Source organism: Budorcas taxicolor, chromosome 1 (assembly GCF_023091745.1).
Source record: "Budorcas taxicolor isolate Tak-1 chromosome 1, Takin1.1, whole genome shotgun sequence".
In the NCBI taxonomy this organism is placed as follows: domain Eukaryota; kingdom Metazoa; phylum Chordata; class Mammalia; order Artiodactyla; family Bovidae; genus Budorcas; species Budorcas taxicolor.
In genome coordinates this window covers 66,335,943-66,349,356 of record NC_068910.1, presented here as the reverse complement: position 1 = coordinate 66,349,356, position 13,414 = coordinate 66,335,943, and the positions used below count along the sequence as shown (strand labels likewise).

At 46.9% G+C, this 13,414-nt stretch overlaps 1 protein-coding gene across 1 annotated transcript in view; it reads left to right on the top strand.

Moving 5' to 3' along the window:
- The window catches only part of ITSN1 (intersectin 1), a 241,535-nt gene that overhangs the window by 218,582 nt on the left and 9,539 nt on the right, over positions 1-13,414 (top strand). The window contains exons 33-35 of the mRNA XM_052646278.1: positions 1,364-1,462; positions 8,858-9,025; positions 13,101-13,313. Coding sequence (XP_052502238.1) covers positions 1,364-1,462; positions 8,858-9,025; positions 13,101-13,313 — 480 coding nt within the window. The remainder of the gene's footprint in view (positions 1-1,363; positions 1,463-8,857; positions 9,026-13,100; positions 13,314-13,414) is intronic.

Genomic DNA, 13,414 nt, shown 5'->3' with positions numbered 1-13,414 from the left:
CCAGCCCGCCCCATCAGCCCCCACCACTCCCAGAGGGGAGAGAGGAGACTAAAACAACTTTTGCTAAGTGGGCACATTTTGATGAGTGGGCAGCAGAGTCATCATACTAATGACAAGCTTATCTTTGTGCCTCCTGGATTTGGGGTGGGGGGAGGCCTTTCCCACCTTCCCTGTAACCGTGTCTGTGGCATCATCGCCGAGAGGTGAATGTGCCGTCTCTTCTGGGCTACAGCATCACATGTTCTTGTTCTTTCTTTCTCTGCTTGTTTCTAATATTAAATGCTTGGATTTGCTATCCAATGAATGGAACGTCTAAAGTCATTCTAAAGGAGAAACATGGCCAAGAAGTAGGCCTAGAGTGGGCTGGAGACTGGAGGTAGTGCTGGGATGGTGGGTACCACAGGCCACCTGGGGGTCCCCCCAAGGGCCAAGGGTCTCCCCTGGGTGCAGGCAGAATGAGTACATCACTGCACGCACTTAAACCTCAGGGAAATGCTGACCTCAGCCCTGGGAGGGGCCTTATTCCCCGTCCCCTGCTCGTGCCTCGCCTCATCACCTCTCCCAGCCTCATCCCTGCGGGACTTTGTCCTGCCGTTGGCAGCTGCAAAGAGTTCCTGGAATAAGGGTGTCCATGGCTGGAGTGGGTCCAGGCGCTGACAGGCCCTAGGGCTTGGGGCCCAGGTCAGGGCGTTAAAACCCATTCCTAAGGCGTTAAGCCTGACTAGAGAGCTGTCACCATATAACCCCTGTGACTTGTAGAACGGAGAGTCACCTTTTTGGTGCAGAAGGACTCTTGTCCTCCAGTCCAGTGGACAAAAGTGGAAAGAAAGAGGTGAGGGAGTCCAGAGTGGAGACAACCGGAGTCCCAAGGGCCTGAGCATTGCGTCTCAGCTTCGCCATCCCCACCCTGCCTGGGGCTCCCACTGGTGGGTGCAGTGAGACTTGGGACTTGCAGTATCTCTGGCACTCAAGGGCATTCTTTTTCTGACCCTAGAATTTTGCGACTCTCCTTGCTCCTAGGAATGCTGTAGAGTTCTGGCACGTATCCAGAGGGGATATTCTCTGTAAAGCTAGAATCTCATCCCTGGAAGTTAGGAGCCTGAAAACTCTGTGGGACCGGGGAGCAGGGGTTAACCCTGCTGCTGAGTCACACCCGCCATCAGCTCCCACCCTCCATCTGGAACACGCCTCCCCTGGCCCAGGGCAGCCAGCCCCGTCCTTCCAGCTCCAGGCTCCCCAGTTGTCGTCCAGATAAATGAGACAGTGCAATGGGTGGGGAGTCATGAATAGCATCGGTGTGATGTCACTAACCGGATTTTGCAGATTTCTTAAGTACATTAAAAAACACTCTCCTTTTTTTCAGAGACTGGCCATGGACCCACGCTGTAAGGGAATGCCCCTGTCTAGTTTTATACTGAAGCCTATGCAACGAGTAACGAGATACCCACTGATCATTAAGAATGTAAGTAACTGCCTTGCCTGAAATTTCAAGCAGAGGAATGCTATCTCAGCAGGTCTGGGATCTGGGGTCATGGGCAGGTTCCCCAGCCAACACACCTGGTATATGTTGTGTAGAAACCATATACCAACAGGCTGTAGGAGGTATCTGCGTGGTAACTCCGAAAGAAAAGCTGAATTACTGTGAAAGTGTTAGTCGCTCAGTTGTGTCGGACTCTTTGCGACCCCCATGGACTGTGGCCCACCGGGATCCTCTGTCCGTGGGATTCTCCAGGCAAGAATACTGGAGCGCATAGCCAGTCCCTTCTCCAGGGGATCTTCCCAACCTGGGTCTCCTGCATTCCAGGCAGAGTCTTTACAGTCTGAGCCAGCAGGGAAGCCCCAGAAAGATTTATTGTGAACAGAGCTAATAATACACACATCAGCTGTGCAAACAAACACGTGGCTTCCACCTTGTAAGTCAGTTCTTTTCCTCATACAGGCGGGGTCTTGATGCTTTGGTTTTTCCTAACAAGAAAGAGAGAAAAGTGAAAAGAAAGTGAAGTCGCCAGTCGTGTCCTACTCTTTGGGACCCCACAGACTGTAGCCTATCAGGCTCCTCCATCCATGGAATTTTCCAGGCAAAAATACTGGAGTGGGTGGCCATTTCCTTCTCCAGAGGATCTTCCCCACCTGGGGATCAAACCCAGGTCTCCCGCACTGCAGGCAGATGCTTTACCATCTGAGCCACCAGGGAAGCTCTAAGAAAGAGAGAAAGGAATACAGTTTCCACCACCTGTCCTCAGAAAGCCGCTGTGAGATACTCTATGTTGATGTTAGATGATTGTTGTTCTCCTGTCATTTCAAGAAAGTCAATGCCAAAAGAAAAGAAAAAATCAGGGTTTCAGTGTGCCCATCCTTAAAGTGAGTGAACAGACTTAGACGTCCTCTGAGCCTGTGATTCTGTAAGCACAGGGAGGATGGCCTGTGGAGAGAGGTTTTAGATCTGGTTCCTTTCAATGAAGAATTTAGAAACCCACATCTGTACACTGTGTGCTCACTGCTTCCGAGGTGTTGTTGCCTCTTGAGTCTCAGTGGCAGAGCTGGGAAACATATATACGTGTATCCATCCAAACACACAGTTACGTACACATAAGTGTACAAACATATATTTAAGATCGTATATGCATATGTTAGAAGCCATGAGTTCGCACCAATAGTTCCCATTCTAATCTGATCATAGAATTTATTCTAGCCTTCCCCCTTTCTATGTCTATAACTCCCTTCTCCATGAGAAGCCTTGCTCTCATTATCCTCAGTATATTTACTTATTTGCTGAATCCCCTTATATGTCACAAGTTCCTCTGTCATGTAAGCATCTCCTCAGTCCAACCCGAGTTCCACCCCACAGAATACACTGCGGTCACGTTGGCTGAGTTAAGTAATTAGTTTTAAAAGATGCTTTCAATCTACCGTTTCCTTTTCTCCAACATATGGTTACTATTAAACTAACTCAAAACTTTGTTTACTTTCCACAATATTTAATTGCAAATTGATGTTGGAAACAAGTTTTTAAAATAGGCGTTCTAAATCTAGTCAATGGGAAGAAAAACAAAAACAAGAGAAGAACTGAGAGGCATACATATTAAAAAGGAAAAAAACAAATTATCATTCTTTGCAGAAACATGATTTCTACCCCCTTGAGAACCCAAAAGAATGAACGGAAAGCTAGCAAAACTAAGAACAGAATTTTAAAAGGTGGCAGTTATAAGATACAGATGGAAAGCTGCAACAGCACCAAGACGAAACATTCTTTATAATAGTAAGAGGGAGAAATTCTCAGCATGGCGCCAAAGACAGAGCTTTAAAGGATTTAGAGTTGTAGCAACTTGAAAAAAATGCTTTCTTCTGGGAACAACTAGATGTTCATTAAGGAGCATACTTAAAGTGCTGAATCTGTACTATGAAAGAGACTTTTACGTATTAGTTGGAATGATATCTAGAAAATGCTATTAAGTAAAACAGACAGACAGACAAAACCCCTGAGAACCCATCCTACAGTAGGGTCTATTGTGGAAAAGCTCTGGGTGGGTGTAAATGTATGTGGAGCGTCTAAAGGGAACTAAAGGGATGCCCTTTGCTCTGGGCATCCCTCTGAGGCAGGAAAGCAAAAGGGAGACAGCACGGTTGTTCTCAATAGTCTGTATTGTTTGAATCTTGCATATCAAGGACATTATTATTTGCATAAACATTTTTCTTTAAAAATTCCATGTAACAAAATATAACAAACATTAAAAGGCAAATGACAGATATAAACTGAAAAAACACTTTAACTGTATACAAGTAGATACTGAAATATATAGAGATTGTGTGGATATGTTCTTATCTAAAGCACTCTTACAGCTCAAAAAGAAAAAGACAAATACCCTAACAGAAAAATAGGTTTAAAAAAAGATTAAAAAGAAAACTAGGTAAAATCTTTAACTAGACGTTTCTGAGAGGAGTGTGGAATAGTGGTGAAGCGTGTGTTGTCAGGAACCAGGCTGCTTGGCTTCGAAGCTCCCGTACCGCTGCTGTGTGTCCTTGGGAGACTAGTTTGCCTCTCTGGTCCTCAGTTCCTCTACCTGTAAAACAGAGACATTAACAGTACCTGCTGCATGGTGTTCCGAGAAGCTAAGTGAGTGAATGAATATATGTCGGTCTGTCTCATCCTAAGCAGTACGCAAATGTTAGCTTTCTCATTTAATGTACTTACGCACTAAATGTACACAAAATTCAAATTCTCTGATAATGAAAGAAATGCATAACTAAACAAGAAAATATATTGCTTCTGGCTTGCCAGGTAGGCATTTATTGAAATGACTGTGAATCCACAGTGTTGGCAGGTTTGCTCATGGAGGGTAGACTGGGTCAGCCTTCAGAGGGTGATATATACATCAAACTCCATGTTCTCTTTGGCTCAGCATTTTCATCTCTAGAAATTTATTCTAAAGAATTAACCAGAGAAATACTGAAAAATATGAAGTTTTATGCATTGTGGCTCATCCTTACAATGACATATTATAGAATCCTTAAAAATGATAAATATACTTCAATAACATTTTTTAAAATTATGATTTAGATTCATGTAAAGTGATCATTCAATGATGATCTATAATTCATATATATTAAATAACATGCTATAACTGCCATGAAGTGGGGAAAAAGCAAGTACAAAATGGTAGTATAGTATGGCAGTGTGATCCAATTTTTATTCTTAAAAAATTATATGTATTTATATCTAGGCAGAATGTATTAACAAGCAGAATGTGTATGTGTGCTTAGCCCCTCAGTCATGTTCAGATTTCTGTGTCCTCGTGGACTAGAGCCTGTTAGGCTCCTCTGACCGTGGGATTCTCCAGGCAAGAATACTGGAGCAGGTTGCCATTCCCATCTTCAGGGGATCTTCCTGACCCAGGGACTGAACATGCGTTTCTGTGTCTCCTGCACTGGCATGAGGATTCATTAGCACTAGCGCCACCTGGAAAGTCAGTGAATTGGAAAGAGAGATTATCCAAGGGCACATTTAAAGGTCTTTTTCTAGGTTCTTTATAACTTTCTAAATTTTCTAAATTTCATACATTATACAGTAGTATTTTTACAATGAGAAAAAGCAATATATCTGTTTTCGTTTTTGAAAAAAAAATGAATTCACACAATCTGCTACATGGGATTCCCATCTAGAGCAGTGGTCCTCAGACTCGGTTGTACATTAGAACTACCTGGGAAGCTCTAGAAAATTCCAATGCCTGAGTCCTACCCCTGGGGATTTTGATATGGTCAGAGTTGAGGTCAGGACTTTTGAAAGGGATTTGAATGTATAGCCAGGATCCACACAGAGCTGGAGCTGTGGTTTGGAAATAATTGTGAATGTCACTCAGTCCTGTCTGACTCTTTGCAACTCCATGGTCTATACAGTCCATGGAATTCTCTAGGCCAGAATACTGGAGTGGGTAGCCATTCCCTTCTCCGGGGGATCTTCCCAACCCAGGGTTGGAACCCAGGTCTCCCGCATTATAGGTGGATTCTTTACCAGCTGAGCCACAAGGGAAGTTGGGGAACTCACAATACCTAGATTGGGCGTTTTTCCCAAATTGAGTGCCTTCTTAGGACCTTAAACCAAAGTGTACCTTGGGGATGAGATATTATTCAGGGTAAAACCCACTTGAATTATTTATATGTGGACAGTGTTAACCACTCAGTCATGTCTGACTCTGTGACCCCACAGACTGTAGCCTACCAGGCTCCTCTGTCCATGGGGTTCTCCAGGAAAGAATACTGGAGTGGGCTGCCATTTCCTCCTCAGGTGATCTTCCCAACCCAGCGATCGAACCTGCATCTCTTATGTCTCCTGCCTTGCAGGCAGATTCTTTATCTTCTGAACTATCGGGGAAGCCTGTATGTGGGTAAGGCATGAGCAAGTGTACACTCAGCATACCCCTCAGCTCAGTTCAGCCGCTCAGTTGTGTCCGACTCTTTGCGACCCCATGAATCGCAGCACGCCTGGCCTCCCTGTCCATCACCAACTCCCGGAGTTCACTCAGACTCACGTCCATCGAGTCCGTGATGCCATCCAGCCATCTCATCCTCTGTCGTTCCCTTCTCCTCCTGCCGCCAGTCCCTCCCAGCATCAGAGTCTTTTCCAATGAGTCAACTCTTCACATGAGGTGGCCAAAGTACTGGAGTTTCAGCTTTAGCATCATTCCTTCCAAAGAAATCCCAGGGCTGATCTTCTTCAGAATGGACTGGTTGGATCTTGCAGTCCAAGGGACTCTCAAGAGTCTTCTCTAACACCACAGTTCAAAAGCATCAATTCTGCGGCACTCTGCCTTCTTCACAGTCCAACTCTCACATCCATACATGATCACAGGAAAAACCATAGCCTTGACTAGATGGACCTTAGTCGGCAAAGTAATGTCTCTGCTTTTGCATATGCTATCTAGGTTGGTCATAACTTTTCTTCCAAGGAGTAAGCGTCTTTTAATTTCATGGCTGCAGTCACCATCTGCAGTGATTCTGGAGCCCAAAAAAATAAAGTCTGACACTGTTTCCACTGTTTCCCCATCTATTTGCCATGAAGTGATGGGACCGGATGCCATGATCTTCGTTTTCTGAATGTTGAGCTTTAAGCCAACTTTTTCACTCTCCTCTTTCACTTTCATCAAGAGGCTTTTTAGCTCCTCTTCACTTTCTGCCATAAAGGTGGTGTCATCTGCATATCTGAGGTTATTGATATTTCTCCTGGCCATCTTGATTCCAGCTTGTGTTTCTTCCAGTCCAGCGTTTCTCATGATGTACTCTGCATAGAAGTTAAATAAGCAGGGTGACAATACACAGCCTTGACGTACTCCTTTTCCTATTTGGAGCCAGTCTGTTGTTCCATGTCCAGTTCTAACTGTTGCTTCCTGACCTGCATACAGATTTCTCAAGAGGCAGGTCAGGTGGTCTGGTATCCCCATCTCTCTCAGAATTTTCCAGTTTATTGTGATCCACACAGTCAAAGGCTTTGGCATAGTCAATAAAGCAGAAATAGATGTTTTTCTGGAACTCTCTTGCTTTTTCCATGATCCAGAGGATGTTGGCAATTTGATCTCTGATTCCTCTGCCTTTTCTAAAACCAGCTTGAACATCAGGGAGTTCACGTATTGCTGAAGCCTGGCTTGGAGAATTTTGAGCATTACTTTACTAGCATGTGAGATGAGTGCAATTGTGCAGTAGTTTGAGCATTCTTTGGCATTGCCTTATTTGGGATTGGAATGAAAACTGACCTTTTCCAGTCCTGTGGCCACTGCTGAGTTTTCCAAATTTGCTGGCATATTGAGTGCAGCACTTTCACAGCATCATCTTTCAGGATTTGAAACAGCTCAACTGGAATTCCATGACCTCCACTAGCTTTGTTCGTAGCGATGCTTTCTAAGGCCCACTTGACTTCACATTCCAAGATGTCTGGCTCTGGATTAGTGATCACATCATCATGATTATCTGGGTCGTGAAGATCTTTTTTGTACATACACCTAGTACATTGCAAAGTGGCTTAGGATGCTTCTTCAGCCTTAGCGTCTTTCCCCACAAGGACTGTTTTCCGCGTCCTCAGACTGCTTTGAGAATCTGATAGGAGCACCATCAAAGGGCCAGGCACTCTGCAAAGTGCTTTACTTGTATCAAGCCATGTAGTCCTCCCCACAACCTTATAAAGGAGGTTCTGTGTGCTGTGTTTAGTTGCTCAGTGGTGTCTGACTCTTTGTGACCCCATGGACTGTAGCCTGCCAGGCTCCTCTGTCCATGGGATTCTCCAGACAAGGATACTGGAGTGGATTGCCATGCCCTCCTCTAGGGGATCATCCTAACCTAAGGGTCAAACTCAGGTCTCCCACATTGTAGGCAGATTCTTGACCGTCTGAGCCACCAGGGAAGCCCAAGAATACTGGAGTGGGTAGATTATCCCTTCTCCAGTGGATCTTCCTGACTCAGGAACTGAACCAGCGTCTCCTGCATTGCAGGCAGATTCTTTACCAGCTGAACTACAGGGAAGCCCAAAGGAGGTGGTATTAGTAGCCCTATTTTTCATATGAAGAAAATGAGGCTCAGAACACGTATGTGACTGACTCATATCATGGCTGGTCAGTGGCAGAGCAGGGATTTTAATCCAGAAGCTCTTGCTCTAGAACTGAATTCTTAGCTGCTGGTCTGGAATGATTCATTCAGAAAAATGCACCTTTGCTCCGATGTACCCATTAGCATGAAGTTCCATAGGTACACAGATGCCTGCAGCTGTGCATGGACTCAGGGAAACATGATTCTCCCTGGAGGAATCCATATGGGCTGTGATACTGCCCTTGCTGCAGCCACTACCGTCCTCATACCCCAAGTATAGATAATCTGGCAGCCCCTGCCCCCATAGGTGGAGAAGGCAATGGCACCCCACTCCAATACTCTTGCCTGGAAAATCCAATGGGTGGAGGAGCCTGGTAGGCTGCAGTCCATGGGGTCGCGAAGAGTCAGACACGACTGAGCGACTTCTCTTTGACTTTCCACTTTCATGCATTGGAGAAGGAAATGGCAACCCACTCCAGTATTCTTGCCTAGAGAATCCCAGGGATGGGGGAGCCTGGTGGGCTGCCGTCTGTGGGGTTGCACAGAGTCGGATATGACTGAAGCGACTTAGCAGCAGCCCCCATAGGGGTCCCATGCCAACAAGCAGTGGCCATCTCTCTCCATGTTGTTGCCAAGGCGGGTGCTCAGAGCCGCAGCTGTAAACATGTGGGCACTGTCTAAGAAAGGTCTGTGTGGAGCCCTGTCTCTGCTGGGGCGAGCCTTCCAGAACAGTGAACCCCCGCCCCACTCACTGCTTAAGGCTACTGTCTTCTGTTCTCTGATGTAGATCCTGGAAAACACTCCCGAAAACCACCCAGACCACAGCCACCTGAAGCACGCCCTGGAGAAGGCAGAGGAGCTGTGCTCCCAGGTGAACGAAGGGGTGCGGGAGAAGGAGAACTCGGACCGACTGGAGTGGATCCAGGCCCACGTGCAGTGTGAAGGCCTGTCGGAGGTAACACCTTAGGTGGGACCTGGGCCGCCCCCTGAGTCTCAGCAGCCAGCCGGAAGGAGGGCGAGAGAAATCATGAGTCGTCCTCTTCTGTGACCTCCAGTTTGCTAATCTCTCTCCAGCTGCATCTAATCTGTTGTTTAAGCCATCTACCAAGTTTTTAATTTCAGTTCTTTTCTTTTTTGTTCTCAATTATTTTCTTTTACCTTTCCAGCAGTTCCAGTTATTTCTCTAACCTACTGGTTTTTCTTGTCTTGTTCCTTTCACAAATGGCCATTTTTAAATTTGTGTGAGAGCTGCATTGTGGTTACAAATTCTCAGTAATCACAACCAACCTTGTGGTTGGTTGGTTACGCCAAGTTAAAAAACAAGCAAATTTTCTTGCTATTCCCATCTGTACTGAGTTTACTTGTCATTCTTCCTTTGTGATACAGCTTTCTGGGATCTACTGTTATGTCCCTCACCTCATGCAGACACTAGATAGATCGCTTTTCTCCTTCTCCCCCCAGTAGCCTTTAAAATGGAAGCTCAGGGTCACCGGATTTAAGAAAGACTCTCAAAGCTAAAGCCAGCTTTGGTGCTTGTATATCTTCCAGGGTTCACATTTTCTTGCCATTTTCTGCTTCTGCAAATTGTTTTTGCTTTTATTTTTATTTTTACCAGCTTGCTTGTGTTTAAAAAGTACAGTTCTATATTTTTTAATTCCATTTTAACATTTTTCATTTTTATTTTAACATTTAGGTTGAGTCAGAATCTTTAGCCCACGATACTGCCAGAAATACCCTCTTATAGTATTTGATTCTCTTCTTGACCCTAATCTTTCCCTTAGTCTCACCCACTCTGCTGTTCTCTCTTTGTACACACACACACACACACACACACACACACACACACACACCCCACACACACATTCATGTACTTACACAATTCACTAGGATTTACCAAAATGCCTAGGCAGACTGTCTCCCTTACCCACACTCCCTGTGACTCTTTTCTTCTTACAAGCATCAAAGACATTCCCTACCTGAGGAAGTTACCCCACTGTTGCCTCCCTGCCCTACCTCCCATCCCCCTTTAGCGCAGGCGTGGGATAAGCAAAGTTACGGAAGCAGCCATGTGGAAACCAAGGTGATGGATGTGGGTCCCCATTTTGGAACTGTGTTGACATGCAGTCCAGTGATAGTGACTGGTTGGTTGGCTGTTATTCATTCATTTATTCAGTGAGCATTTACTGAGCTCCTGGCCCGTGAGCCTTGCTTGGTACTAAACACTGCTCAGTACTAACCACTGAGGACATGAAAATCAGAGAGATGTGACCTATCCCATCTCAAGAAACCTGCAGTCCTGGATCACTTAGAGGTCCAACATTTACAATGCAACGTGAGAACTGATGAGGCAGATCCAGGTGCCAAGTGCTGTTGGACACTTGACGAGGAGGAAGGAACAGTCACGGAGGATTCAGTGACAGGTGGGAGAGGGTGAGACTTGGCTGCATGTTCAAGGATGAAGCTATCTCCCCAGGAAAGAATCCAGGGGAGGGCATTTCAGTGGAGGCCTCAGCCTGAGCTGGGCGTGGGTGAGGAATGTAAGGTCACAGACGATGGGCTTTAAGACAAGTTGAAGGCAGGGCAAGGAAGAAGGACTGTGTGTCATTCCGAGGAGCACTAAGGGGATCCTGAGGACGGTGGACTTGAACTGCTCCTGGATCTGCTGAGCTGAAGGGCCATGTGCACTTTTTCTTTTTTAAAAAATGTTCTCTTATCTTTTTCTTTCTCTCTCTCTGTTTTTTTTTTTTGGCTGCACCATGCGGAACATAGGCTCTTAGTTCCCCAACCAGGGAGTCAACTCCACCCCAGCAGTGAAAGTGCAAAGTCCTAACCACTGGGCTGCTAGGGAATTCCCCGCACTGTGTACTTTTAAAGGGGCCCTTCCCTGAGTCTCATGGCCGCAGTCACAGGACTCAGTGAGGCCTGAGTCTTCATTATAAAACATTACGAATAGGAACTTCCCTGGAAGGCCAGTGGTTAGGAATCCATAATTCCACTGCAGGGGGCACCAGTTTAGGGGGACTAAGACCCCACCTGCTTTGAGGCACAGCCAACGCCCCCCACAAAACCTTAAGAATAAAATAAACTGTTGTCGTTTGCTTTCTGTGGTGTACGTACCCTCTTTGAAATAAACTGTTGTCCTTCTTCAGTGACCAGCCCTTCCTGACTATTGTGCACCAGCTTTTTCTGTATGGCCTGTTTTGTCTGTATGGTCAGGATTCGTGGTCATGGGAACAAGGCATGTTGGCTTTCATTTTCTGGCCCAGATCTAAGCATACACCAGTGATTAAGTTTCACATAAATGCTGTCTTTGGCATTCTTGTCTTAAGATCAAGAACTATAAAGACGGTTTCCAATTCACATACGTTCGGTGTCAGCCTGCATAATTGGAGGCTCTGACCTTTGAGTAAGAATAAACCACACCACCTCTACGTCATCCAAGTGACTCACTGGATTCATTGCCCCAAGTGGCAAATAAAGAGGACTGGATTGACCTCAGGCTCTTGTTCAGAGGACCGCTCTTGGCAGGCTCCCTTTGGGGTGCCCTCTTCAGTTGTTTGGGCTCCCTCAGATCCTTGGCGGGGGGTTGTTGGCACTCATTCCTCCTTGCGCCTGAGGGTGGGCTGGAGTGGCCACTCTCTTTTGAGGCCTGTAGGCCTCTGGTCACAGAGACGCTGTCGATTCTCTCTTCCCCACTAGAGGCAGCCAGCCTTCCCCACTAGAGGCAGCCAGGCTTCCACACTACAGGTAGCCAGCAACATCTCTTGGGGGACGTGTGTTGTGAACTCTTCATTAATACTCTTCAGGAGATGTGTAGGGTTCATAGCTGTGGAGAGCCTCAGCCTTGAAGGTTGCTGGATGGAGTGTACCCTTGGGGCCCGAGTGTGAGCAGGTGGAAACTCTGAAGGTCTGACTCCTGCCTCAATCATATTGCTTCTGAGGCACAGCTGTGGCCTTCCCCTCCCTCAGTCTCTCCTCCAGTAGCCAAAAGGGGGTCCTTAGTGAGGTCATATCTTCTACCGTTTCCTTCTGCCTCTTTAGAACCTGCTCACAGGAAATAATAGAACCCAGGGGGGATGGCAGAACATGAGATGGTACAGCCAGCTGTGTGTGTGTGTGTGTGTGTGTGTGTGTGTAAGAACGTGAGATGACAGAGCCCAGAGGGATGGCAGAACATGAGATGATAGAGCCAGGTGTGTGTGTGTTTGTGTGTGTGTGTGTGTGTGTGTGTGTGTGTGAAAGAACGTGAGATGACAGAGCCCAGAGGGATGGTAGAGCATAAGATCATAGCGCCCAGGGGGCTGACGGAGTGTGAGATGATGGAGCCCAGGGGTGGACAATAGGGCTGCATTTCAGCACTTAGAGCGGTCTCCCAGGTTTGGGAGGTGGCAGGAAGAGAGCCGTCCCTCCCATCTTCAGGAGCAGTGAGCTGGGCGAGATCTGTCGCGCACTAGCGCAGTTTCTGCTCTGCTTGGCTCTGAGGCCTCCGGCCGCACCACCCAGTGCACCCGCGCGGTAGGGGCCTGCACTCACGCTGCGCCCTGGACAGTGGCGTTTGTCCTGTGGAACTGTGCAGAGAGAGGGCGCTGTCTCCAGCAGCAGGCACGACGCTTTGAGCCTGTGTGGGCCATGGTTGGGACGGTTCATGCCGCCTCCGGTGGACCAGCCTGCACGCAGAGCGCGCTCATCAAGGACGGAGGGCTTTCTTCCTGCTGCCCCGTTTCCCCGATGAATAAAAGGGAGAAAAGTCACGCTGAGACACTAGACCTCAAGGAAGGGCACTAGGAATCATCCAGGGTTCATCCTGACACACACAGTCTCCCGAACCACACCTTTAACTTCTTGGCGCCCAAAGCCCCTGCCTGAAGTCTTCAAAGCCATCCTCGATCTGAGCCTAAGATACGGGCCTCAGATTCTGATGGAGCCCACAGCTTTCAGATGCGAAAAAATAAACGAACAAAAAAACAACCACAACATAAAAACGACCTCACTCCATCGTGTCTTCTTTGGGTTTTGTTTCCTTTCCTCAGCAACTTGTGTTCAATTCTGTGACCAACTGCTTGGGGCCGCGCAAGTTCCTGCACAGTGGGAAGCTCTACAAGGCCAAGAGCAACAAGGAGCTGTACGGCTTCCTCTTCAACGACTTCCTGCTGCTGACCCAAATCATCAAGCCCCTGGGCTCCTCAGGCACCGACAAAGTCTTCAGCCCCAAATCAAACCTGCAGTATAAAATGTACAAAACAGTAAGTCCAACTCTAGACTGAAACATTAGGTTTGATGTTGAGGGGAGGAGAACATGTCTAAAGGGAGTCAGTGTTTGAGCGGGCTTTGGGGTCTGTGGCAC